Consider the following 24,808-nt stretch of genomic DNA (forward strand, 5'->3'; position numbering starts at 1 on the left):
TCAGTGAAATTTGGGTGGCTTTTGGCTGCCACTGCCAGTGGAATCAGGGATTTCACCTGCAGACAGTGCACTTTGGGGGCCCTGGTCCCTTCCCTACCCTTCCAGATGGCATCATACCACAGTATTCTTTAGCCTGGAAATCCTTAAATGTACACACATGTTGCACAGCACACTGAGAGCTTTGCAGAGGCTGAACGTTTCAGCTCAGCAGGACCAGCTAGCCTGATGTCCTTCCTCATCCCTGCCTTCTGTCTGTTCATCATTTACAATAGATTTGCTCTTGTTTGACATTTTTCTTAAACTTGAGAATTAAAGATTGAAATTTTACAGTATTATGTTGTTTTAACTATTACGTTTCTTGGCTTAATAAGCAAAATTTTTTTGTTTAAAGTAAATTCCTTCCTTCCTCCCTTCCTTTTTTCCTTCCTTCTTCCCTTCCTTTTTTCCTTCCTTCCTTCCTTTCTTCCTCTTTTCCCACCTCCTTCTTTCCTTCATATGTATGTGTGTATTTTGCCTGTTTAGTGGGATTCATTCCCACTAAGAGTGAGGTATGGAGCAGGCCCACCTTTGTTGGGACGTTTTCCTGTTAGCTGTGTAGCCTTGGCATAGGGTGACTAGATCTCTCAGATTGCTGGGGGCTGAGGGGTTTCCTGGAATGCAAGACTTTCAGAGCCAGCAGATGCACTCCAGGAAGATGCACTCAGCTTTGAGACTCCCACCTTCACTTCTCAAAGCTTAGAAAAAAACAACAGAAGCTATTTAAATGTGAAATAACTTTTTAAAATTTTAAGTAACAAAACATGCAGGTCAATATTCAATGCATATACAATAAGAGAGGAACAAAAAATAATTGCAAAGCACAATTTAACTACATGGAGACTTTTAAACAGTTAAGTGTTGGATGGAGAACGTGCTAATTATAAATCCAATCAAGCTACACCTTAGTGCCTCAGACCTGACCAAGGACTTTCTGGTGGTAGGAGGAAGAGAGAGCATTGTACCTCAAGCCCTTCAATTCAAATGCTGAGGACCCTTAAAAATCTCTATGCTTTAGATTGTTCAGCTTCCTCTCCTCCCACCCCAACTTTTTCTTCTTGAGTTGATTTATGAGTTCTTCATTTACCCCATCTTAGACAGTGAGGTCCATGAGTACTCTATTTGATTGGGCCTAAAACCACTGCTGTCTCAGTGAGAAGGGTTTCTGAGTTTACTGTTTCCTCTCCAGGTGAACACAATTTCTTTCTGCTTAATGGCCCATGATCTGGTCTTTCCCCAGATATAGTCTGTCCAGCCTAAAGATTCCTATGAATATTTATCCATCTCCTTGGGGGTGACTTTTACATGCACTATTGGTATTAGGACATTTCCCCCACCAAATAATAATCCAATGGTCAGATCCCCCATCACATTCCCCCAAATACCTCAGTTTCCCATAGGACCTATTCTGGCTCTGGTGCTGGGATGGAATTCTGGTGGCCTGGAAGGAATTTAGGCTTTCTATAGCAGTGATATAAACACAGGGGAGGTGTGTGGCTACAAAGAGCTTTCAGTTCTTAAACACTCCGTGGTCTAATCACTCCAGGTGAATTTAGTGATGAGAACTGCTCTCAGAGTGACCAAGCTCACCACAGTGCCACGTAAGTCTACTGTCAACTAACAGTGGCCTGTAGCCATGCGAGTGCGGACATGTAGCACTTGGAAACATAACATTATTATTTTTAAAAGTAGTTTCAACTCACTTCCTAGGACCTGCTATGTTCCATTATTTGGGTTTTACATGGGTTACATTGACTCTATCATTATAGTCCAAGTCCTGGAGACTTCAAAGGGAATTAGGATAGTGAGCATCTTATGAATTTTGGACTTAAATGTGATTTTTACACTGTAAAATATAGACAACATCAAAGCAATTCGTTTTTCATTTTCTTTTATCTATGTGTAGGAGTGAGGCTAATTCACAGTGTATCATTTTACTAATACATTGTTTATTCTAACTATATGTAGAATACAAAATACATTTAGAGTACCAAAAACAAAATCCTCTTCTCATTCTTCAAGGGACACTTTCTGGCCTGTGACAAAAAGGGGACCCACAGTGGAGAGCTCTGGAAACCCTTGGAGAGTCTTGCTGGAATTAGCAGACGCCTCCTCTCCCCCCGATGGAAAGACTTGGTTTTCTCAAACTGAAATCACTTTGGTCCAGGTGACATTTAAGATCACAGCATAAGAAAACTCAAATAATGAGCTAGAGACATTACAAATATATTTCCCCTTTCACCTCTTCTTCAATCAGTGTTTATTAGTAGCCAATTTGTGGGGAGGGAAGGCAAAAATCAAATAGCAGGATATGATGTCTTTGGACAGACTTTCTCTTTTTCTTTTCAGAATTGTTCTGAGGGATGAGTTGAGAAATCGATCATCAATGGGCTATTGGATAGAAGGAGGAGGGAGAGTCTATCTAAATCATTCAAGTGTCTGATAGGAATTCAAGTCATATTCTATCATCAGATTAGGAAGGTTATATTTAAAAAAAAAGAAATAGAGAATTGCAAATATGAGCAATAGCCTCTAAAGCATATCTGATAACTCAGCTGTATTGTGATAGAACATTTAGAGACAGACATTTCACTAAAACCATCTAGCCTCACCACAGGTGAAATCAAGGCTTTTCTATCTTCATCAGAGTCAAAAACAATCAGGAATCAAGGTAAAGTGTCCTTTTTGGGGGGTGGGCTCTAATTGGGATTTTCTTCTGCCCATGCCAAGATGTCTTGGAGTGTTACACATAGTCATACTTTGAAGGATGAGATTGTGCCTCATCCTCTGTGTGGGCACCCCCATCATATATCTTCTTGTTTTTGGTGTTGGACCCAAAGCCAGTGCTAGCCTTGAAGCCTCCAGTCTTGTAGGCGACATTGTGGCCTGAGGTATGGTAAGACACGGCTTTGTAGCTGAAAGAAAAAGAAAGATTCCATGACCATAGATTTATTTGGTAAGAGGACAAAGCACCTCATTTACCCTGGAGTGTCTCAGGTTTAGCACTGAAAGTTCAGTATGCCAAGAAACCCTTAAGCCGAGGCAAACTGAGAGGACTGGTCACTGTAGATTTTGGAACACCGGTTTTTATGGCTTTGCAGTGGAGCAGAATTTTTTGCTTTGATGGGAGCTGGTAGTTACTGATTAGTGAGTCCCCTCTGTTAATCAATTAACATGAAGCAGAACCAGAAACAATGTCCAGGGGAACATGGTTATGCCAAGGAATCATAGAATTTGTGAGCTGGAAAGTACCTACATGCAACCCATCTCCTCTAATCTGCTCAGTTTATGGATGAGGTATCAGAGGTCCAGAAAGGGCAAATGATTTGCTAGTGGTTGTAGGGTTAATTAGCAGTAGAACCAGACTGTGAGTCAGGTCTTCCATTTCTGGGTTCATTCATGGAGTTACAGCAAGGTTTCTCAACAGCAGTACTATTGGCATTTAGGATGTATGCTTCTTTGTTGTGGGGGCCTGCCAGTGCACTGTAGGATGTTTAACAACATCCCTGGCCTCCACCCACTAGATGCTAGTATCACCTATCCCTTCACACCAAAGATGTAACAATCAAAGTGTCTTCAGATGTTGCCAAACATCCCCTAGGGGAAAAATTGCTCCCAGTTGAGAGCCATTGAGTTACAGAATACTGAAGCCAGAGGGAAGCCAGGGATGGTGTTTTCCTCTTCAAATAGGATCACACCTAACTCTGCTCAGGTGGAAGTATTCCTGTTCTGTTTTTTCTGTTCCTCATAAAAGAGAAGGTTCATCCTCAACAATGTTATGCCATACGCCCAGGCTGATTATTCTAGCTGCAAGTTATATGTTAAAATGGACTCAGATCAAATGTCTGATTGCATTGGGATGGGGAAACTCACTTGCTTTCCTCAGGCACCAGGCCCCGGCAGGCGATACACATCATCACACCCCCAATGAGTGTGAGGCCTCCAGCAACCCAGCCCACGAACAGAGCTGAACCAAAGGTGTACCTGAGTGGGAAAATGATGACTATGAATTTGATTGACTGAACTCTCCAGGTTCCACCCACTGTACTTGGCTATGCCTGTCCTCTCTACTTCCCCTTTGGATTCCACACCTACCCTGCCCACATGCCTTTGGGTCACAGCCAAATGAATAGGTGCCTGGAGAAGAGTGCTGGGACCAAAGCTATGTAGCAAAACAGCAGGAGGATTCTTGGACCTCTTAGATCACTGAGGCATAAAATTAATTATAAATCTCTAATCTGAGAGAAACATCTCAAGAAATCTCCTTTCTCTTTCTGTCACCAAAGGGGAGTGTCTTGACTGTTTAACCAGAGAAGTTTGAGAGAATCAGTCTCAAGTAATTATTTCTGAAGGAATTTTGGTCCCTTGAGTTCTTACTGTGGGCCAAGAAGCATTCATCCCACCTACCTCAAGTAATCTCGGCAACCAACCATGCAGGTAGAGTATCATCTTCATAAAGAACTAAATCGATGCAGCCATCATACAGATGAGGAAATGGAGGCTCTGAGAGGTTCATTAACTTTTCCAAAGACCCAGGAAGAACATGGCATTGCCAGGATTCAAATGCAGGTCACTCTGCCTCTAAAGCCCCCACTGTTAATCATTAAACTATACTATCCTATATGCATTGTATGAGGAATGAGCTCCTCTTCCTCAACTTAAACACTCTTGATCAAGGTCAACAAACTTATATACCTACCTGGGACAGGCAAGAAACTTAAATGAGTAAAGTGGGCTGGATGTAAGGCAATATTTCACTTTCTTAACTCTATTATATGGGGGAGGGGGGCACAAACATGATGCTAAATGACCTCAGAGCTGAGCACCTGAGAGGCATGGAAACTGTGGCAAACTAGAGAGTGTGAATCCTTAGTTAAAGGGTAGCTGCCTCTCAGCTGTAGAGATTCTTGCCATATGAGAAGGAGGGCTCTGTGCTGCCAGATCTGAATTTTCTTTTTGTTAGAAAGTGAAAAAAACCCAGGTGTGTGTGTGTATTATGAAGTCTCTGTCTAGCAGGTACAATGGTACTCTGCCCAGGTCCCCTCTGTCCCTTTAACCACTTCTGTGTCTCTCCCCCTACCCTGTGTTCTTTTGCCTTTATTAGCTGGTCCCTGGGACTCTCAATGGAGTTCTGGCTTTGGTTCAGCCACTGGAGTCACTTTCCCCACCTGCACAGAGGTTGACTTGTGCCGAAGCATGAAAGACCTCAATAATTTCCTAGAATCAGTCTGAGTCCAAGACTTCATCTGAGATCACCCGCCTTCCCCGTCCTGCTTGCCCCACTCCCTAACCTGTCTCCCGTCCTTAATAAATAACTCATATATGGATCCTCAGGATCTGTTTCTCAGTAACCCAACTGAAACACTTAATTTTTAAAAGTTTGTGATTAATTCAGGTTATAAAATGAGATGTTTAGGCTAATACAAAACACCCTGCAAGATGTGTGCAGGGTAGGGGTAGAGAGTTTGTAGCTCTGGTCCACAAAGTGGTAATGGCAGAGTTGGGGGACAGAAAGAGGGGATACTGGGACTAAATAAGCCACCAGAACCACAGTCCCATCAATTGACTGCCAAGATCTTTCTTGGCAGCTGTGCTATCTGTGTAGAGAAGATAAAAAGACAGAAAGAGAAAAAATGCTGCCCATCCATGTAGGAAAAAGTTCAGGGGCTAGTCAGAATCCTCCGGTATCAATTTCAGGACTGAAGTTGGCTGCCCAAGTGACAGGGGCGGGTTCTAGGGAGATGGTGTGAGAGGGTGATGGCATGAAGTAGCACCGAGTGTCAGGTGGGTGGTGGGTGGCTCCTCTGGGTAGAGACAGTGACAGTAGGCCAGTAGGCACATAAAAACTTTGGACAAGGTGGGCTCTTCCATTTTGCCTGTGACAGAGGAGCTTTGTAGGACATTGGACTTTTCATGCTAAAACTGAGCAAGTCCAAGCTTACTTCTAAGTTGCTTTTGTAACCAAGAGAACATGAGAGGAGTATGGAGGTGAATAAGGGCAGCTATAGAGATCACTTCCTTCCCATTCTTGGAGCAAAGCAGGGACATGGGTGAGGATAGGAGTTCCAAGGAGCCACAGAGTAATGGGTTTATCTTGTCCTTATACCTGCTTTTATTCCATGATGGTGTGGCTGGAGAAATACCAAGTGTATCTACTCCAGAGATGATGAGTCACTTAGCTATAATATTTACATTGCTCTCTCAGAACAAGATCTTTCTCCTTCAGGAATTTGTTGCTGTTTCTTGCTATGAGAAATGTCCCTTTAAAGTGGCTAAATGAATACACATGCTAGAATTGCTTTTCCATCTTTTAAAAGTTCTGCCCTTCTTCAGACACAAAATTATAGTGAAGTTTCATCTCCTTCTGCTACTCCATAACCTCCATGAGAACAAGGGACCTTGTCTTTATCCCCAGCACTCAGAACAGTTTCTGACCCACAGTAGGTGCTCAATACATTTGTAGAAAGAATAAATTAATGAATGAGAGAAAGAGTCAAGCTGAATAAGGATGAAACATTACTTTTCTCACCTATACTGTATCTTGCTACTTTTTAGTCAAGCTTTTACCTGTCCCTAGCCAGGTTCCCATCATAGACTGAAGATGTGGGTTGATGCTCATTTACATGCCTTGGTTAATAGTGCCTGTTCCAATGCTACCACAATGGGGCCTGTGTACAAGTGTTAGATAAATACCGTGAACTGTCACTATATTTCAATGAAATGTCAGATCAGCCTTAACTCACATCACCAAGGATATTTCACTGAAGTGAAGGTTATGAATTTACAGATCATTGTTGATTTACAATATGGCATGGTTGCTTCTGATAACTTTTTACTGTTTCAGACACTGACAGTCACACTAGGCATATGTGTTTAATCAGATTTTTACAACAATATTCACCATGGAATCCTGAGACTTAAATTAGGAGGTTACCTGGTTTGAACAGTCTGCACCATCCCACCCATGCCAGTGTACATGTTAGCTGTAGACATCCAGAAGTTAGTAACCAGCATGTTGGCAAACACAGATACTCCAGCGATTGCACAAAGACCTGTAGACCAAAAAAAAAGAAAGCCCCAGAGTTGGCTTTTAAGGGATCACAATGTTTCTGGAGCAATGTATATTTAAAGGAGTTTAGATGAGCAGGCTACAGAACCTTCCATTCCTATAAGCATTAATTATTGAATTTCCACTATGTTCTGGACGTTGTTCCAGGTGCTTAGACTCTCTTATTTCTCTAAATGTGGAAGGACTTGTATATGTGTGGAAAGAGATTTTTCATGCATTTTGGGGCCAATGCTTAATAGTACAAATAGTTGGGGTTTGGTTCTTTGACAATGTCAAGAGTTCATCCCTTAAAATCATTTTCTAGAATCTTACCAAAATAATGCCTTTAAGAGTTGAGTCACATGACTATCTTAGGGTTATAATGGGACTGTGTGGCAGCTAATGATAATTCTGTCGAGTGTTACTGGGCCTTAATCTCAGATCTTGAATCCTGGTCAGAAAAGCTCTGAACTATGTCCAAACCATCTTCAGTAGGGAGAAGCTGTGTTTCCTTTGCCAGAATAATTTTGCTTTGACATTCCCAGAAGTACGTTTGACCAGCAGAAACCCCAGGTTTCTAGTTTACCTGTGATAATAAACATGATTCCTGAGGTCAGTGTCATGTTGGCTTTGGCAGAATCCTCCATGCTGCCAATGCGGATGCACTTCAGGGCAAAGATGGACACCAGGAGGCCAATGGCACCCAGGACAATGCCCACAATCATCAGGGCTCGCACTGCCTGCAGCATGGCTGTGGGACAAGGGGCAAGGCACAAGCAGATAGATAAGATTATCTCAACGTGATTGATCAGGCCCTGGTTTAATAAAACCAAGTAACCACAACCAACCAGCATGGAACTTCTGAGAAACAGCAAGTCTATAAACTGTGATGTGAACTTTATTATTGTCAATGGATGTAGAATTGTGGGAATTGCAAAACCATAACCTACAATCCTCTGATAGATGAAGGACTTGCATATGAATGCCTGTAGAATGAGAAAATTATGGATAGATGGACCTGGGAGAGCCAATGGAATTTATCTATTTCATTTCCTCATTTTAAACCTTGATATTCTGGGAACTATGAAGGGGTAATGAAGCCACTAAGGTGATATTAAAAATTATTAAAACTGGGTTGCTTTGACTTCTAACCCAAACATCTGTCTTCTCTAGTCTTTCCATGTGGGTTCAATGTTTTATATAGTTGTGTCCACTTTAGGAAAACCAAGTATTCATTTATAGCGTATAATGAAGCAAGGTCACTAAGTGATTTAACAAGGCACTATATTTTTGCCTACTTCCAAAGGGACTCCTAAGGTCATGATGAGCTGTAGGTTTTGGGTACATATGAAAAGATATTATATAAATCTCAGGCCTTTCAATATGACCATGGTTTACTAGCAGTTTCCTTCTCAGGAATCAGTAGAAGATGTAGGGCTTGCTGGGACTCTCCTGAAGTGACCTTCCCTCCAAATGTATCCAAAGTGGTTTCTAGGGTATCCTTAAAGTGCATTTACTGATCTCCACAGTTTTCTACTGAGCCCCATGAGTAGGCATGAGGGAGCAGTAATTAACAGGACAGACACGATCTTTGCCCTCATGGAGCTTCTACTGAAGTGGGGAAAGATAGTCAGTAAACCTGTCCACTGCAAACATAATGAATCTTAAAAAAGGAAGACGAATGAGCCCTTGATGTCTTCCAGATGGAAAGGCCCCTAGCATGGGGAGTTGTAGTAGAGTGGGACTGAAGAACTCTGTGACAAAGCAGAAAGCTCCATCATATTCTAGTTGTCATAGCAATTGCTACTTTTGATTGAAAGTTGTTAAGAGCCTTTTCAGACATTAAAAAATCTAATCACGCTAAAATCCCTGCAGTGTAAGTAATATTACTTTCATTTTATAATTGAAGAAATTGAGACTCAGAGTTTAAATAACCTGCCCAAGGACACAGAACAAGGGAAAAGCAGAGCTGGGGCCAAACCCCAAACTGTCTCAAAACGATTATTTTCTCATCACCATGCACTGCTTTGAGGTACCTTGTCGGGAAAACTCAGCAGAGGTCTGGCTGCCATCAAGGTACAGGGATCTGTATGCTCCTAACAGAATCTATCTCCAAACTTGGAGACTTGGCTATAAAATATCATCCTCTGAAATGGATGGTAAGAATGTATAAAGGAATATTCTCCCAAAATTATCTCGAGAAATAACCTGTCTCAGGAGATTGTTTATAAATGTGATTCTGGAGACAAGGGAGTTTTGGGAGGGAATTCTCTCCAATCTCTTTGGGAAGATTTCCATAGCAAATATAGCCAATGTTCACTCTAAGGTATGTATCACAAAGCAATTTGTCATGAAAGAATTGGCAATCAATGAAATATATTGAGAAAAGATAGGTAGATCCTGTAAAATTTATTAATGAGCCTGATGCAGTGCCTGAGGAATGGATGTTCTTTTCCCCCAGGTATCTGCCTGTGTAGAGATAATGGGATCCAGCTACTCTAGTTCTGTGTCCCCAACCTCCATTCACTGGGTTCTGATTCTCTTCTCTCTAAAGAAATTTCTGGTTTTAACTTTGCTTCTCTCCAAGCAGTCGTTGTCAATCTTGGTCCTATTAGCAACTATATTTCTAGAGTAGATGTTTTGGTTTATGGTGTAGGTCAATCCTCTGGGATCTGTGTCATCTTGGACTTGCAGCTGAGTTCTGATGCTTAGAGCCACTAAGGCAAAGAGAACTCACAAGGGCCTTGGAGTGGCCCTTGAACCCATTTGTAATATAGGAGGGCTCTTGTGTGTCAGCTGTGACATCTCAAGCCTTGCCTAATGGCTTTGCTGGGCCATAGGATACTGGGAACAAACACCCTGTTCGTTCCCTCATTGGCAAATGCAAGCATGTGTCATTTACTTGTGTATTCATTTACATCTTTCTGTATTCACTTAGCACATGTTGGTGTACTCTCATAGTCAAACAGCACAGTCATATGCTCATCCATGAAGTCATTCATTCATTCATCAGTATTTTAAAGCTCAAATTCTCTGCAAAACCCTTCTCTTGATACTGTAGGAGGTATAAAGTTTCATAGGAAATAGTCTCTGCCTTCAAGCAGCTTACCACCTGAGAAGATTACATTTTTATTGGAAATTCTGAGCCTAAAATTTCTTTTAATCTTGGGAGTACCTTGGCTATATAATCAAAATAGAACCACTTTCTAACAGTAGTTTGTGGTGTGGCCCTAATATTCTTTAACACACATAGTTAAGCCATAAACCTGTGGCTTAGGACAGCTATATAGAAGACATTTGTGGGGTAGCCCCAGACTTCAAGAAATATCTTCAAGGTTGTTCTGTTTTTGGATGTTACTACCAGAAAGCAGGACATTTGAGAAGAGGAAGGGTCTTTGACTTTCCCTCCACCTTGTCCCCATGGGCCATTTATGGACTTCAAATCTACCCAGGGACCTGTTAGAGGTCTTAAAAACTGCTCTTGTTCTGATATTTTAACCCTTAAACTATTCAGAGAATCAAATAATTTATCCCTTTTAAGAAGCACTTGGCAAGGCATCTGGTTAACACAACCAAAAAGCAATCAATGAATTTACCACCCAACTAGTTAAGCCACCTAACAAATAATAATTAACCAAGTAGGATAAAGAATGTTTCTTCCTCATTCTATGAAAAATTATACTTATCCCAGATTCTTAGCAAAGACAGGGTCATTGAGTCTCTTGTAATTAAGGGGGATCTAATATTTGTTCCTAAAAACATATTACATGTGTGCTGTGGCTATAGCTGAGGTATGTGACCTTCCCTGACACTGTTGGATGAGAAGGGATGGTAATGCGGGCAGGCGGGAGGTGAAAGCATTGTGGGCTTGCCTGATGTGGAGGGTTGCTGCTGGTGTGTCATAGGAGCCTCTAGGTACTGGAACTCTGGCCAGCTTGTCCCAGTCAGCCTTTGCCTTAGGCTCTCAGATACCCTCTTGCCTCTGCCAGATCAGGTTTGCATGAAAAGTCCTCATGTCCTCCCTGCTCTTTCTTGACCCCGGGATTTCTGATGAACAGTGACACCTTCTTTGATCCAGGGTCCCACCCTGACATTGAGCTCATTTTCATATCCGGAATCTCCTTCTAGCTTATTCCTACCTCTTTCTTTTAGCCTGTAGTTGGAAAAGACATAACATTGTTTTATACCTTATGGGGCCACTGTCAGACCCACAATTAAGCCTGGAAGACCAATGTCTTCCATGCTTCGGAGACCCCTTGGCAGGTTCTTCTGAGAGCAGGAGCTGTGATGGGGCAGATGCCAGGATGTAGGAGAAAATGTTCTCCACCACTCATTGCTATGATCCCCCTATGTCTAATAATGACCTTGGAGATACATGGCAGTGACATGAACTTCCTTCCAGTTAGAAAATTTTATGCTCTGTGGTTCTAATCCTTTCTCATAGCTAGGAAACCAGAGAAACTGCTAATGAAGTAGGTTTCTCTTTTAGGTACTCTGCATCTTATTTAATATTCTGAGCAAGAGGCAAAAGCTTATCAGCTGATAACAGGTGAGTCAACGGGTTCTAAAGACTGATTCCCTGCACCAGAGGTGTGACTACAGCATTCTTTCCAATGAACAATGAGGCATTATCAGACATGAAGGTTGGGCAGGATTCAGGGCTGATAAAAACAAATAGAAAAATGGAAACTCAGTGTTCTTTCCCTGTTGCAAAAGTTCTTATTCTCCTGAAATGAAGTAACAGGTGAGGTGCTCTCAGGTGTGGTTTCCAACCCAGGCTGCATCTTAACATCTCCTGGGGAAACTTTTAAAGAAATATTAATGTTTTGGCCCCACCCCTAGAGATTTTTATTTAATTAATTTTATTTTTTAAGATTTAAAAAATTGTTATTCTATTACAGTTGTCCCAGTTTCCCTGTCTTTGCCCTCCTCTGCCCACCCCTCCCGCCACTCCCACAGTCAATTCCTACACATAAAATTTCAAGGACCTATTTGGGAAAACAGACCTCAAGAGGGCTCCAGAGGAGGTGCTCAGAGTGGGGAGTTGAGAGCGAAGAGTTTGCAGTGGCTGACATCACTGAGCTGGCTGCGGGGATGTGGGTGGGGCTGATGAGAAAGCAAATCACCAGGAACCAAAGGCCTGGACCTGGGGCCTTTGATAGTGGTGGGGTGGGGAGGGGAGATGACCCATACTGTCAGGTAGAGCTTGGCCTCAGATTGGAGGCAGGAAGAGCTAGCGGAGGAGTCCAAAGGAGGGAAGTCCAGAAGAGGCAAGTCTGAGATCAGACCTCAGAGGCAAGACCCTTCAGAACAAGGTGGAAAGCCTAGATTTTCCACAGATCCCAGGAAACCAATATGGAGGTCCTTAGTATCTTGTGAAATCCTACAGAATGATATGATGCTAGGTAAGCTGTTAGGGAAGTCATTTAACCTCACTGAAGCCTAGTTTCCTCAACTTTGGAGTGGGATAGAGCTGTTGTGAGGATTGGATGCTACTCAACACCAGTACAGAACTAAGCCACGCTCAGTAAATATCAGTTCCCTTCCCTTCTCTAAAAAGAAATTACCTCTCTCCAATCCTGAATTCTTTCACATGGTAATGGTTGAGGATTTGAAAAAGCCATGGGTGAGGGAGTGTGAAGGACAATAGTGAAAGAAGATTTGAGAAAAAAAGGAAGAGAAAGACCTGGACCAAAGTGGTGGGAATGGACTCAGGAATGAACAGCAGAGGTAGGTGGTGGGTGAGGCAGTGTAGGTGGCTTTTGTCCTCATCGTCCTTCTTTTACACCTCTAAGATGAGGTCCAACTATATAATTCTGACACTGGTTGTCCTTGCCATGAAATGATGCTCCTCCAGTGACTAGTCCATGCTAGGGAATGATGTTTTGTAAGTGGCTGCCCTGCTGTCAAAGTAACAACTTTCACAACCACAAGCTGAGGAGGCATTCTGATTCCTAAGTCTACATAGCTTTGATCATTGAGAAATCATGGCATGCAGCCTCATTTTTATACCTAAGACACAGGTTATCTTGGGCTTTGTAGATGTGCTCTCAGTTCTCCATGGGATTTCCTTCAGTGTACAATAGTGCGTACACATTTAGATGTTTGTCCACATACTTAAAAAGCCCAAAACATCTTTTGATTTTTTGGTGGAGGGAAGATTCAGCTTGACTAAGAACCAAGAGGCTCACCCAGATCTAATATCAACTTTATAACTCATTTAGAATTCCTTCATCTCATAGGGCCAATTTCTTCCAGCAGACACTGGAAAAAGACACGTTGATTTCACAGGATCATGAGCATTAGACTTTATGTGAAAAAGTCAGCCAATAGTAAAAAGAAGCAAACAAGGCAGCGCCTTTGGAAAGGATACTTAAGAGCAGTTTCATTTTTTTTCATATTTTTCCCTTAATAATTTTTGCTTTACATTTTATGGAATTGTTCTCAGGGTTAAATGTGGTTTTGTTAAAATCCATTCCTGTGTGTATAAATACTATTGACAGGTTGATGGGAAACTCCCTAGCTCTCCAGTGCCTGTTTTTTTTTTTTTTTGTTTTTTTTTTTCACATTGAGGTAGAGAGGGGAAGATGTAGGCAGTTGTATAAAAATCAAGACCTTCAGAGTCTGTAAAGGGGCTGAGAACCTGTGAAGTGGAACACAGGTGGAAGAGGGGATGGAAAGGAGAAAAAAGGGCCCTAAATAATCTTTACTTTGGCTATTTGGATTCATAAAAGGTGTTTGACTTTGGAGAAGAAATCTAACAGATAGAGTGTTTGAGAGCTTTGGGTTGTGTAGACACAACAGCAATGATTTAATGACACCAAGAGCTAGAGTTTGTAAATTGGTTACAGAGCAGTTTCATGCCAATGCCTAAGTGTGAGACCATGAGGCATTTCCCAGATGGGGAAAGTGAGGTCAAGAGATGGAGGTGATAAAGCGGCACCCTTAATTCCAACTCACTTGTCTCTAGACATTGGGCCTGCCACTGTACCGAATTCAGTCCAAATATTTGTGAACACATTAGAAAAAATCATTACTTGACTATGACATCATCATGGAGCCACAGGCATGAGTTTTCCAGGTCTCTTAACCTTCTCTCCACCTGCTCATTGACTGACTTTGCTTTTTCCTTTCACTCTCTCCAGGGAGGGGAAATGAGAATGACACACAAGTCCTCCATTCTTTAAATTTAGAACTCCTAATTGTGCATTGTTAATGATATTGTTATAAATGGGCCAAAGCTACCAATATAACCCCTATTCTTATTATGTTCAAGCACATATCAATCTCTTCAATGCTAAAGGCAGCCCTTCCTGCCTGGAGCATAGAAACAGAGTCTGAGCATATGGCAGGGAAAGACACAGGTTTGGAAGTTTTTCAGCCTTGGGTTCATATCCTGCTTTTGCATCTTTTATCCATGGAACTTGGGCATGTTTATTATCTTGCCCCACTTTCTGAGCCTCAGTTTCCACTTTTGTAAAAATAAAGCTAATACATATTTCCCTGTATTGTCATGAAGATTAAATTGGAAAGTCAATGTGTAGTCTACTAACCAATAGCTGTTTTTATTTCTAGGCACTGTCCTTAGAGAATTACATGCTACATTGACTGTTTAGAATATATTGAGGGAATCTTGGGATATAAATTATATAGAGCTAGTAATATACAAGTAAACAGTCCTGCTACCAATGCCATTTACCTCATTAATCTGTGTGTAGGTTATACAGTATAGCTAGTTGAATGGAATGAACTTATTCAATGACTGTAAGTTCCAATGAATGAAAAGTTTAGTGAGATTCTGCAAGAAAAGAGCTTATAGTTAGGAGAAATTAAATACTTGGTAATTATCATTATGATTATTAACTAAAGTATTATAATGATATTTGCCTTAGGGCTTTATAGTGCTTTAAGGCCTACGTCTCCGCTGAAGGGTGGTACGCCTGTGGGGTTGAGGTAAAAAACTCCCCGAAACCTTCTATTTCCATCTCCAGGCATTTCACCTGGCTCCTCTGCTTCAGGTCTCTCTTCCCTATGCCCCATGTCATTCTCAAGAAGACACTTCCAACAGCTGTTTCTGATGGCTGAGTCCCCTCTGGGTGCTAGGTCCTGAACTGTTAATGTTACTTCTTTCAGCTCCCTGAGGAGCCCCACACGTATCCAGAAGACCTCCTTGGTCTCCTCCCTGGTTGCTTCAACTCCTTACATTCCTACCTTCAGCTTTTTGAGTTTCTTTTTAATCTGTTCTTCCTGATAATATTTCTAGCCACATCTTACTTCAGCCAGCCAAATCTTAAGACATCTAACAAGTATTTGCATTTTGGGATGCCAATTTACATTGTAGTCACTCCTGCTGCATGAGCACTGGCTATTTTACATCCACACTGTTCTCTGTGGCCACAAATTATTAAATATTTAAAGTATCTCCTTTTCTGCCAACTAAGTTCCAAGAAATATCTTCCCTGGATTTTGGTGGAATCCTGTTTCTCTGACCCAGATGGGCAAGGCTGGAGTATACCTTTGTGATGGCTGCCTGGAGCCCTTCAACTTTTCAGAGTTGTGAGCAGAGTCATGAAGGGGGAATATGCTCAATGCTATCAGAGTACTCTGGGTTTGGTACAGAGGTTTGTGGGATCCTATTCAACACAGAAATGTGAGAAGGCTTCAGGGAAAGGGTGGTATTTGAGCTGGACCTCACAATGGAGAGGGGTGGAAATGACAGTTGGGGTGGTAGAGGGAGGAATTTGGGGAGTGGGAGCAATGGGTATCCAGAACCGAGCCCAGAGTGTGGTAAATGGACAGGGAGAAGCATAGGCTGGAGGCAGGGGAATTAGAAAAGAGATGGGTCAGGGAATGTAGGTGAGGGAGGTAGGAGGGCCTGACTGTCAGGCTGTCATATATGCACCTGATTAAGCTGGGAATGGGGAACCATGAGAGTTGTCTGGGTTTTGAAATATCTAGAACCAGAAGTTGTTGATTGGAAGATTCTGCCACAGTCAAAGGAGCAAACACTCTAAAGAGATGAAGGATAGAAACCAGATTGAGAAAGGCTGAGAGTGAGAGGTGGTAGAAAAATTTAGTCTTTTAATTTGGTAGTCAGTGATCCAGGGAGAAACAGATCTTGACAATGACCAGAATCAAGAGAAGATTTTCAAGGAAAGGGGGCTATAAGCATAAGGAGGAAGAGAAATGAAAGAGGCAAGAAGGAGAGGGGCTGATCAGCTGGATGATCAGCTGGATGGTGTGGGGCCTACAGGGCCTTGGTGGAGAGGTTGGCCTTGGACAGGAGAGAAGGAGGGGATTTGTTCTGCAGAGAGTAGAAATATCAAGGGGGGAGAGGAGGAGAGTTTCCCTTGGTAAAATAGGAAAGACAAATTAGATTGGCAGCAATGAGGCTGGGCCATTTAGGAGAGTGGCAATGTTTGGGAGCTCCACACATGGGAAGATAAAGAATAAGCAACACATTGATAACGTGTGGTGAGGCTCTGTGAAGACATTATTGAGCATGAAGTCACAGGATGCAATGCCTTAATTTTGAATATGAGGTCAATCTTTTTTTTCATTTAAATGTTAAAATTAGGTGTAGCCAGCAATTCAACAATCAACAGTCTTGCATCTCCTCCTCCCTTCTGACCTGTCCCCTCATACTACAGCACAATCCCTCCTTCATTGGATTTGTTTTTTCCCTCTGGCCAGGTTGTACCTCCCGTGCTTCCTTAAGTACATGTTTCATGTAGTCTGTGGCCCTGCTGGTCCTGCACTACAAGTGGTTTCCAAAACATGGAGTAAATAACCCATTTTTTAAATTCTGTCACCATCTTCTATTTTTTTCTGAAAATAAAGACGAATTAATTAAATTGCTTTTCACAATTCAATTTCAAGGAATTCACAGGCTCTTAACAGTTTCATGCAAATTTGTTTCCTTCTACCTATTCAAGATGCTTATTTCAGAGAGGTGAAACCCAGCACCATTTTCCTTTCCTTACCAAACTCACATCCTGGACACTCCTTGGAGCCACTGTTTAGCCTGACCTTGCTTTTTTTCTTTTTTCTTTTCCTTTCCTTCCTTTCCTTTCCTTTCCTTTCCTTTCCTTTCCTTTCCTTTCCTCTCCTTTTTCTTAACACAAGTAGAGCTCCCATAATAACCAGAATGCAAAGTTCCTGTCATGCATATTTAGTTTATCTTCAGGAGTGGAAAAATGTCACTTTTATAACTATATTTATATTCTGACATTATTATAATATAATTATTATTCTATAATTATATTCTGACATATATTGTTTTTTAGGAGTGCATACCAGAATTTCTCATCACAAATGCAGCCCTGGCTGCTGTGGCTCAGTGGATTGAGTGCCAGCCTGCAAATCAAAGGGTCACTGGTTCGATTTCCAGTCAGAACATATTCCTGGGTTGCAGGCCGGGTCCCCAGTTGGGGGTGTGTAAGAGGCAACCACATATTGATGTTTCTCTCCCTCTCTTTCTCCCTCCCTTCCCCTCTCTTTAAAAATAAATAAATAAAATATTTTTTTTAAATGCAGAAAAAAATATAATTTCATGGCAATATTTTTTAGCACCTAAGAGATTCAACTTTTCAAAGAAAAACTTAATTGAATTGAAAATGAAATAAAACTAGCTTTCAATAAACTTTCTCAGCTCCAAGAAAATATTCATCATTCTACTTCTTTACTTCCATATGTGTGCTGGCAGGAGCAAGTTACATGCACATACATGCAAACAATAAATTTTCTCTTTGAGGAATACTAGTCTATTCTAGAATCATAAGGATACTTTTATAATAGATCCATTCTTTTCATGACCTGCTTCTTCATTACCAATTCCTTTGACTTGATAAGAATTCTCTGATTTTCTCCCCTATGTCTATTGCCCTCTTCAACTTGAGGCCAACTCTTCTTATTCACACCTTTTATTCCGAGCCAACCATGCAAGGGTCATACCCAGAGGTGGGAGCATGGCTCAGTCCCTGCAGTGATTTCTGAGGTCCCTCCTGGTTGCAGTGAGAGCTCATAGCTCCTTCTTGCCCTCACCTGGTGGGGCCCCTGGGTCTTGCCCGGCGCCTACCTGGAAGGCCCAAGATGGTGAAGTAGGGTCGGCATTCGGTGAACCCTGAGCTCTGCCTCACGCAGCTCTGCCAGAGCCCCTCATACTGGAACACGGAGGTGACCGGGTTGTCGTACAGGTCTTGGGTGCTCCACGTGTCCATCCCCGTGGCAGCAATGCAGCCCACCAGACCCAGGATGGACAGGAGGAAGCCCACCACTTGGTATGTTGTGGTGGACATGGCTTTCGCCTCTGGCACCCTGGTTGCCGCCTTGGGACCAGCTGCCACCTTCCTCCTGTGGAAGGTGTAGGCCTACCGTGCTCCTGAGGGGAGCTGCTCTAATCAGATGGTTTCTCTCAGCTCTTGGTGTTTGCTCACAGTGTTTTCCTTAGATAGTTCAGTTTCACTCTTGGTTCAAGGGCATTATTTTTTCATTTGTTAGAGAAGCGGCTCCAAGAGGCACTTGTCCTGCTGATCTGCACAGGCCCAGCTGGTTTGATAGCAGAGCGAGCTGAGTGGACACTCTCTGGCTCTGGCCAGAGCACGCCACCATCTGGGGAAAAGCTGATGTGTCCAGCACCGAGGAGAACCCCATAAGCCCTTCATTAGGCTCTGTTCCTCTCAGGAAACCACTTAGGCTGACCTCACTTTTAAAAAATGGCCCCAGGAACCTCCATCTTAAACCAGACTTTCACATTTCCTCCTCACAACTCATAACCACTTTTCACTTATATCTTCCTATTTTAATCTTACAGAAATGAGTATAGTGAGTGTTGTTCCCTCCAAATATTTTGGGAGGGAGGATTGAGTCAAGTGAGGTACAAATAGATTAAGGAACTTGTCCAAATGCTTTGAACCACAGATACTTTAAATCAGCAAAGGTGGAGCTCCTACCCCAACTTCCTCCCTTTCTTTGTTTCCATATGGAAAGCCAGGGGCAGACTAAGTTGTCCCCAATTTTGAGAACAGGAAACCAAATCCTAGAGATAGGCTCCTGGTCCACAGGTATTGGAACTGGGATGAAAAGGTGTGAGGCATCCTGGCGACCTCCATCTCTCCCTTTCACTGGTGCCACAGAACCATATGAAGACCATGTGGCACTCACAGAAGTTTTCACAAAGGCCAGAGGAGGGACCCCGGCTGGCTGGGCCAAAGACCCTGACCTGGTCCTGAGAGACCTAGGATCTGCTCCTGACACTGTCAAAAACATGTGATATGCTGGGTAATTTGGGGCAAACTGCTCAGCTCCTGCAGGTCACAGTGTCTTCATTTGTAGTGTGCGGACTAAAGTAGGATACTTTAGATCTCTTTCAGATCTCACATACTTGTCTTCTATATTTTGCAGAAAAATTTTCACTGCAATTGATAACTGTATCAGGAATGATATAATCATGCAAAAGAAAGACTTGGTGAGAGATTAGTCATTGCATTTTGTCTACATCATTTGATTTTGTTAGAGAATTAATCAACCTGCTGCTTCCTATGGATCATGTGTGTCTTGCCTCTGAATTCAGATACATTTTAATTAGAATTTCTGTAAATCTGAATTTCAAGACCCTGAAAACGCATGTGCATGCATGTACACACACACACACACACACACACCAAGAACCTGTACAAGTTCTCCAGGAAACAAGGCTGAGCATCTGGACATTTCAATGCTATCTTAGGTGCAGCCAGCCACTGTTCTCATGACTTTATTCCCAGCAAACACAGAAAGCAAATATGGAAGGTCTCCTTTCTAATTTAAATGGAGGCAACATTTCCCTCAACCATATACTTTGCTTTAGGTTCTGTGGTCTGGGTTAGTAGAGAATGAAGCATGAGCCAGAAAACCCAAAAGAAGAGAGTAAGCCAGAGTCATATAAGACTTAGGTGATAAGTAGTGTTAATGCCTCTGTATCCCCTGAACTGAGCTACAAGGTCACGTCTAAAAGGTGGGGAGGGGCAACTAGAAAAAGTGACTGTGGTCTCTCTTGGTGGACAGAATTTGACCAATTAGTTTGGGAAACATTGGAATAATTCAACAATGTTTTTGGACAAAGTCCATTTTATTCTTATTTCAGCCAAGACATAGATTTTTTTTGTTCATAAAGAGAACTATAAGAGTTTGGTTTTAAGTTGTTCATTTTATGACATTTGTCTAACAATCCCGCCAATACATTGAATATAATATCACCAAAATAATAAATTGATAATAGAAAAAAATTTTAAATAGATTATTACAAGTTATCCAGTCTCACTCCCATTTCCCTATGCAAATGTTTTTATGCAAAACTTAAATATTCAGGTATACTGAATTAAGTTTTCTTTCTCATTTGCAATGGTGACAGTTACTTTATATTTTTGGAGGAAGGGAAAGTTAATTTTAGAGTAGGCTAAAGCCACCTCTACCTAGGCAGAATATTAAATGAGTAGAGAGAAACTGTAAGTCTACACACTTTTTTAATGTGAAATAAATATTGACATGCTTTAAAATATCTGGAAGATGGGATTTTTCACTTCCTGATGAGTTTCTGTGCTCTGAAGTGAGTGGATCACTGCCCTACCTGTCACTGCCAAAGAGTGAATAGGGTCCACAGGGGAACAGTGGGCTTCCTCACTCATGGCAATAGATTTTGTTAAAATATATTAAATGTATCTCTAAAATACCAATAATTCATGGCCTGATTTTATTTACGAATACTGTAATAATGTTGCTACACCTTTGTTTAATCATCTTTAAAATGGAGCAAAAATGTTTTGCTGACTTCTTAAGGAAAATCATCCCTATATTTAGGGCTAAATACGGTTCTGGCAGTGCCATTTCAAGTTATAAATTTCCAGGAGCTTATATTAGTTCATTGGTAATGGAGAAGACATTTCCCCCACCTCTGTTTTACTATGTTTTAGGAATATAAATATAAAATCATATATGGTAGTTAAGCAAAATTGGTGGTCAAATGGCATTGTAAAATAAAATTTGAGAGGCATCAAATTAGTATACTAGTAAGAAAAATAATTAATACATCTATTAATTTAAAAAGTATATTACCACATTGTACAAAGTGGGGCAAAAGTAGGTTTACAGTTGTTTGTTAAATAACACAATAATAAATAAATAATAATAATAGAAGAATAAACTGTTTCCCACACTCACAACTGTAAACCTACTTTTGCCCCATTCTGTATATCCCTAATTTCTGATTCCACCTTTTGGTACTTAGAAAATTTGAAAGTAGAGATGATTTTGACAAATCACTCATAATCTTAAATCCTAGACAAAATATTTGGAATATTTCTATTTTATCTATTCTCCATATATAATTTTTACCTGATTAAGATATTATACCATTTGATGATTTGCTCTTTTCACTTAATTGCATACATGTGCGGGTAAAGCTTTTTGTAAACATCATTTAATATATTTAATATTAATAATTTAATTTAATATTTTGATATGCACATAATAGCATTTCATTACATAGAAGTGCTATTATTCATCTAAACATCACCTATTCCTTTTAAAATTTATTTTATTTTTTATGTTTTAAAATTAAAGTTGGCAGTCAATATTATATTAATTTCAGGAATAAGCATAATGGTTAGACATTTATATAACTTATGAAGTGATTCCTCCCCATAAATCTAGTACTCCTCTGACACCATACAGTATTATAATACAGTTGACTATTCCCTGTGCTGTACTTTATATCCCCATGATTATTTTGTAACTGCCAATTTGTACTTCTTAATCCCTTCACCTTTTTTCACCCACCCCCTTGCCCCATGTAAACAAACAAAATAAATGAACAAAAGCATCTGTTCTTATACCTCACCCCAGGTTTTTTTTTGTATGAAAAACAATATTATGCTGAACATAATACATGCAACTCTTTGCCAGAATTTCTGATTATTCTTATGAAATAGATTCCTAAGAGAAGAATTAAATAAATTTAAAAATGTCAGATGGTGTGAAGTTAAAAAAAAACTAATGTAGAACTATAAATTTTATTCTTAGCAGCAGTATTTCAAGGGTTTTATTAATTTTTTTTCTCTACACCCAATGTGGGTGGGTTGTAGTCCTACAGAATCCTGAGGCTGTAGTGAGCTTTCCATCAGGAAGTGCAGACTATCCAGAAAAACGAATCACTGTGTGACTGATGCCTTCACTTGTTACCTTCTGTGCATGTCTAAGTCTTGACCTTATGGTCAAATGGCAAGTGTCTGGAGGAGAAAGCTCAATTTTCCATTTCTAATCCTCCTTACCGTGCCACCTTAGATCAATGTTTCTCTCAAGACTTTGATATATATATTTATGGAAGGAACAAAGAACTAAAAAATAAAAATGACAACTTTATTCTTTGCCTTACTCTTACCTGAGTGAAGCATTTTATACGTTTGAGACTTGAATTTTTCTTCAAGTAAAAATGACTATATGCAAACAGGAATATTATCATTGTGTGGCTGATATACCAGTCTGGGGAGGTGTATTACAGTCCATACACCTTTACCTGCCTGGCAGTTCACTTGCTGCAGAGGTCTCTATGCAGAGGGTGCCCTGGGTCCTGTTCCATGTGGCCAATATTTTCTGGAAGTCAGGAGCCAGGAGCCACACAGGAGGACCCCATCTAGCTTACTCCAGAGAGACACAGCATTCCTTTCTTCTCTGGCCCTTCCCTCTGCCCCATTTCTACTGTTGCTACGTGCTTAGGCTTTGATGGAAGCTGGGACCAGGTACAAGGGGCCTGGAGGTGGATTCACAGTCCTCAATTTAAGAAAGAAAATCTTAGGGCTTAAAAAGGAAGCAGCTAAAATCTGGGCCTCCTGGGTCTTGTTACTGTGGGTGATTGAGACTCAATGCCATGGATCACAAAGAAGTTACCGAACTTTAAAATTGTGCCTCTTGGGAAGAATTGGGCACCATCCAGTTAGGGGAATGGGAGACCACACAGCTCCAGAACGGTCCTCTCCCTATGGTTCCTGCAGGCCTGTCCTTAACCTGGTGGTGGGGGCTGTCGGTCCTCCCTCCCCAGCAGTCCTTCTGTGGTGCCCCAGGCAGAGGCCCAGTGTCCCTCACCAGCCTGCCAGTCACCAGCTCTTACCTGGCAGCCCCAGCAGGGTGAAGTAGCCCCGGCACTCAGTGAAGCCAGAGCTCTCTCGGACACAGGAACGCCACAGCCCTTGGTAGTTGAATACAGCTGTCACTGGGTTGTTGTACAAATCCTGGGTGCTCCACTGGTCCATGCAGGTGGCAGCAATGACGCCCGCAATCCCGATCAGTGAAACTACAAACCCCAAGCCCTGGCAAGCGGTCACGGCCATGATGGGGTGCAGCGTTGACACAGAGCACCACACGAGAGAGACAACCCAGTTCTGAGAGTGTTGAGTGTAGGGTTAGGGTTTTCTCTCAAAGGCTGGTGCATACGTCACAAATGGGCCGTGAAATGGAGGCAGGGACTCAACAGTGCCACCTGGGCTCACCCTGCTTCTTTATCTACTTATGCGAGATAATTTCCACAACATGGTACCAAGACCCATTTGTTTTCCATCATGTGTACACTCTCCTCACTGTTTACCTTTCGAGGGAGTTTCTTTCCTGATTAGCCAGGTTCCCTTCTGTAGAGGGTAAAGCAAGTGCAGAGGGTGCTACCTGGAAGGCCTGGCAGGTTGGCCGGACAGGGCCTCTAGGAGCTAAGTCACAAAATACTTGAAGATAAAAGGGCTTCATCCTGTGGTCCTTCCAAGGTGCCACTGCCGCTTCAATTTAGAAACTTTGATAACACTGGTTATGAAGCAGGATAAAGTACAGTGATTCTTGTTAATCACAGTAGTTATGTTCTATAGAGTTACCGGGAACACTGAATTAGCAAATACTGAATCATTGCCCCTAGGGAAAATACAGGGTTAGGTTCCTGTGAGCCTCTGGTCACATTTCCATCAACCAATCAATAAATAATCTTGTTTTGTGTATGATTCTGTTTAAAGATACCCTACTTAATATTTAGTGTTGATTCATTAACGTTGAACTAGTGACCAATGTAACTATAACTCATGCCTGAAAGAAGCTTATCCAATACATGATTTTCTCTGTAAGGTGCATGCATAGTAGCTTTTTTGTGCTTGAAAACACTAGATTGCACTTCAGCACTTTTAACAGAGCAATTTATTTCCCAAAAAATGTAAAAAACATAGCACTAAGTATACTTTGAGAAGGACACCTGATTACAGTAGGAGAGCTGAAACAAGAAGGTGGAGCTTCACCTTGTCCCACTTCAGGTGAGAACCTGCACCTCCAGCAGTTCAAATTCTCTGCTCTCTGTGCATGCACATGTCCAATAATGACTGAGGAAGTGTTTTGAGTGTTGATTTTGGGGTTAAAATAAGTTTTAGTGCAGAGGTACATTTGCAAATTTGAATCTGCAAATAATCAACTGCACTTATTTGATAGAACTGAATATTTAATGTATTTGAGCTGTCTGCAGCTTGATGACTCTGCCTTCAGCAGAGAAACCATGGAGGAAGGAAGGTAGCAGAAGTAAGCAGCAGGAAGGCTGCTGGGCTCTGGAGCTATACGCCTTGGGTTTAATACTCACTCCACTGCTGACTGGCTGTGTGGGACAACAGCTAAATCACTTAACCTCTCTGAGCCTCATTGTCTTCATCTGTAAAATGAGATGATAACTGT

The 24,808-nt window shown here is 41.5% G+C and overlaps 1 protein-coding gene across 2 annotated transcripts; it reads right to left on the minus strand.

The window, feature by feature from the left end:
• Positions 1 to 758: 758 nt before the first annotated feature.
• Positions 759 to 23,445, minus strand: CLDN18 (claudin 18). 2 transcript variants are annotated; one of them, XM_090284286.1, is made up of 5 exons: positions 23,226 to 23,445; positions 7,671 to 7,835; positions 6,971 to 7,088; positions 3,910 to 4,020; positions 759 to 2,951 (listed from the first exon to the last, which is right to left on the minus strand). In XM_090284286.1, exons 1-5 carry the CDS (start codon positions 23,443 to 23,445, stop codon positions 2,780 to 2,782), a joined length of 786 nt encoding a protein of 261 aa, XP_090140412.1. In that variant the 3' UTR covers positions 759 to 2,779. The 2 variants fall into 2 exon arrangements, with proteins under 2 accessions (XP_090140412.1, XP_090140411.1); XM_090284285.1 differs by lacking the exon at positions 23,226 to 23,445 and adding an exon at positions 18,162 to 18,525.
• Positions 23,446 to 24,808: the final 1,363 nt, after the last annotated feature.

This window comes from Furipterus horrens, unplaced genomic scaffold (assembly GCF_987537825.1).
Source record: "Furipterus horrens unplaced genomic scaffold, mFurHor1.1.pri manual_scaffold_7, whole genome shotgun sequence".
Taxonomy (NCBI): Eukaryota; Metazoa; Chordata; class Mammalia; order Chiroptera; family Furipteridae; genus Furipterus; species Furipterus horrens.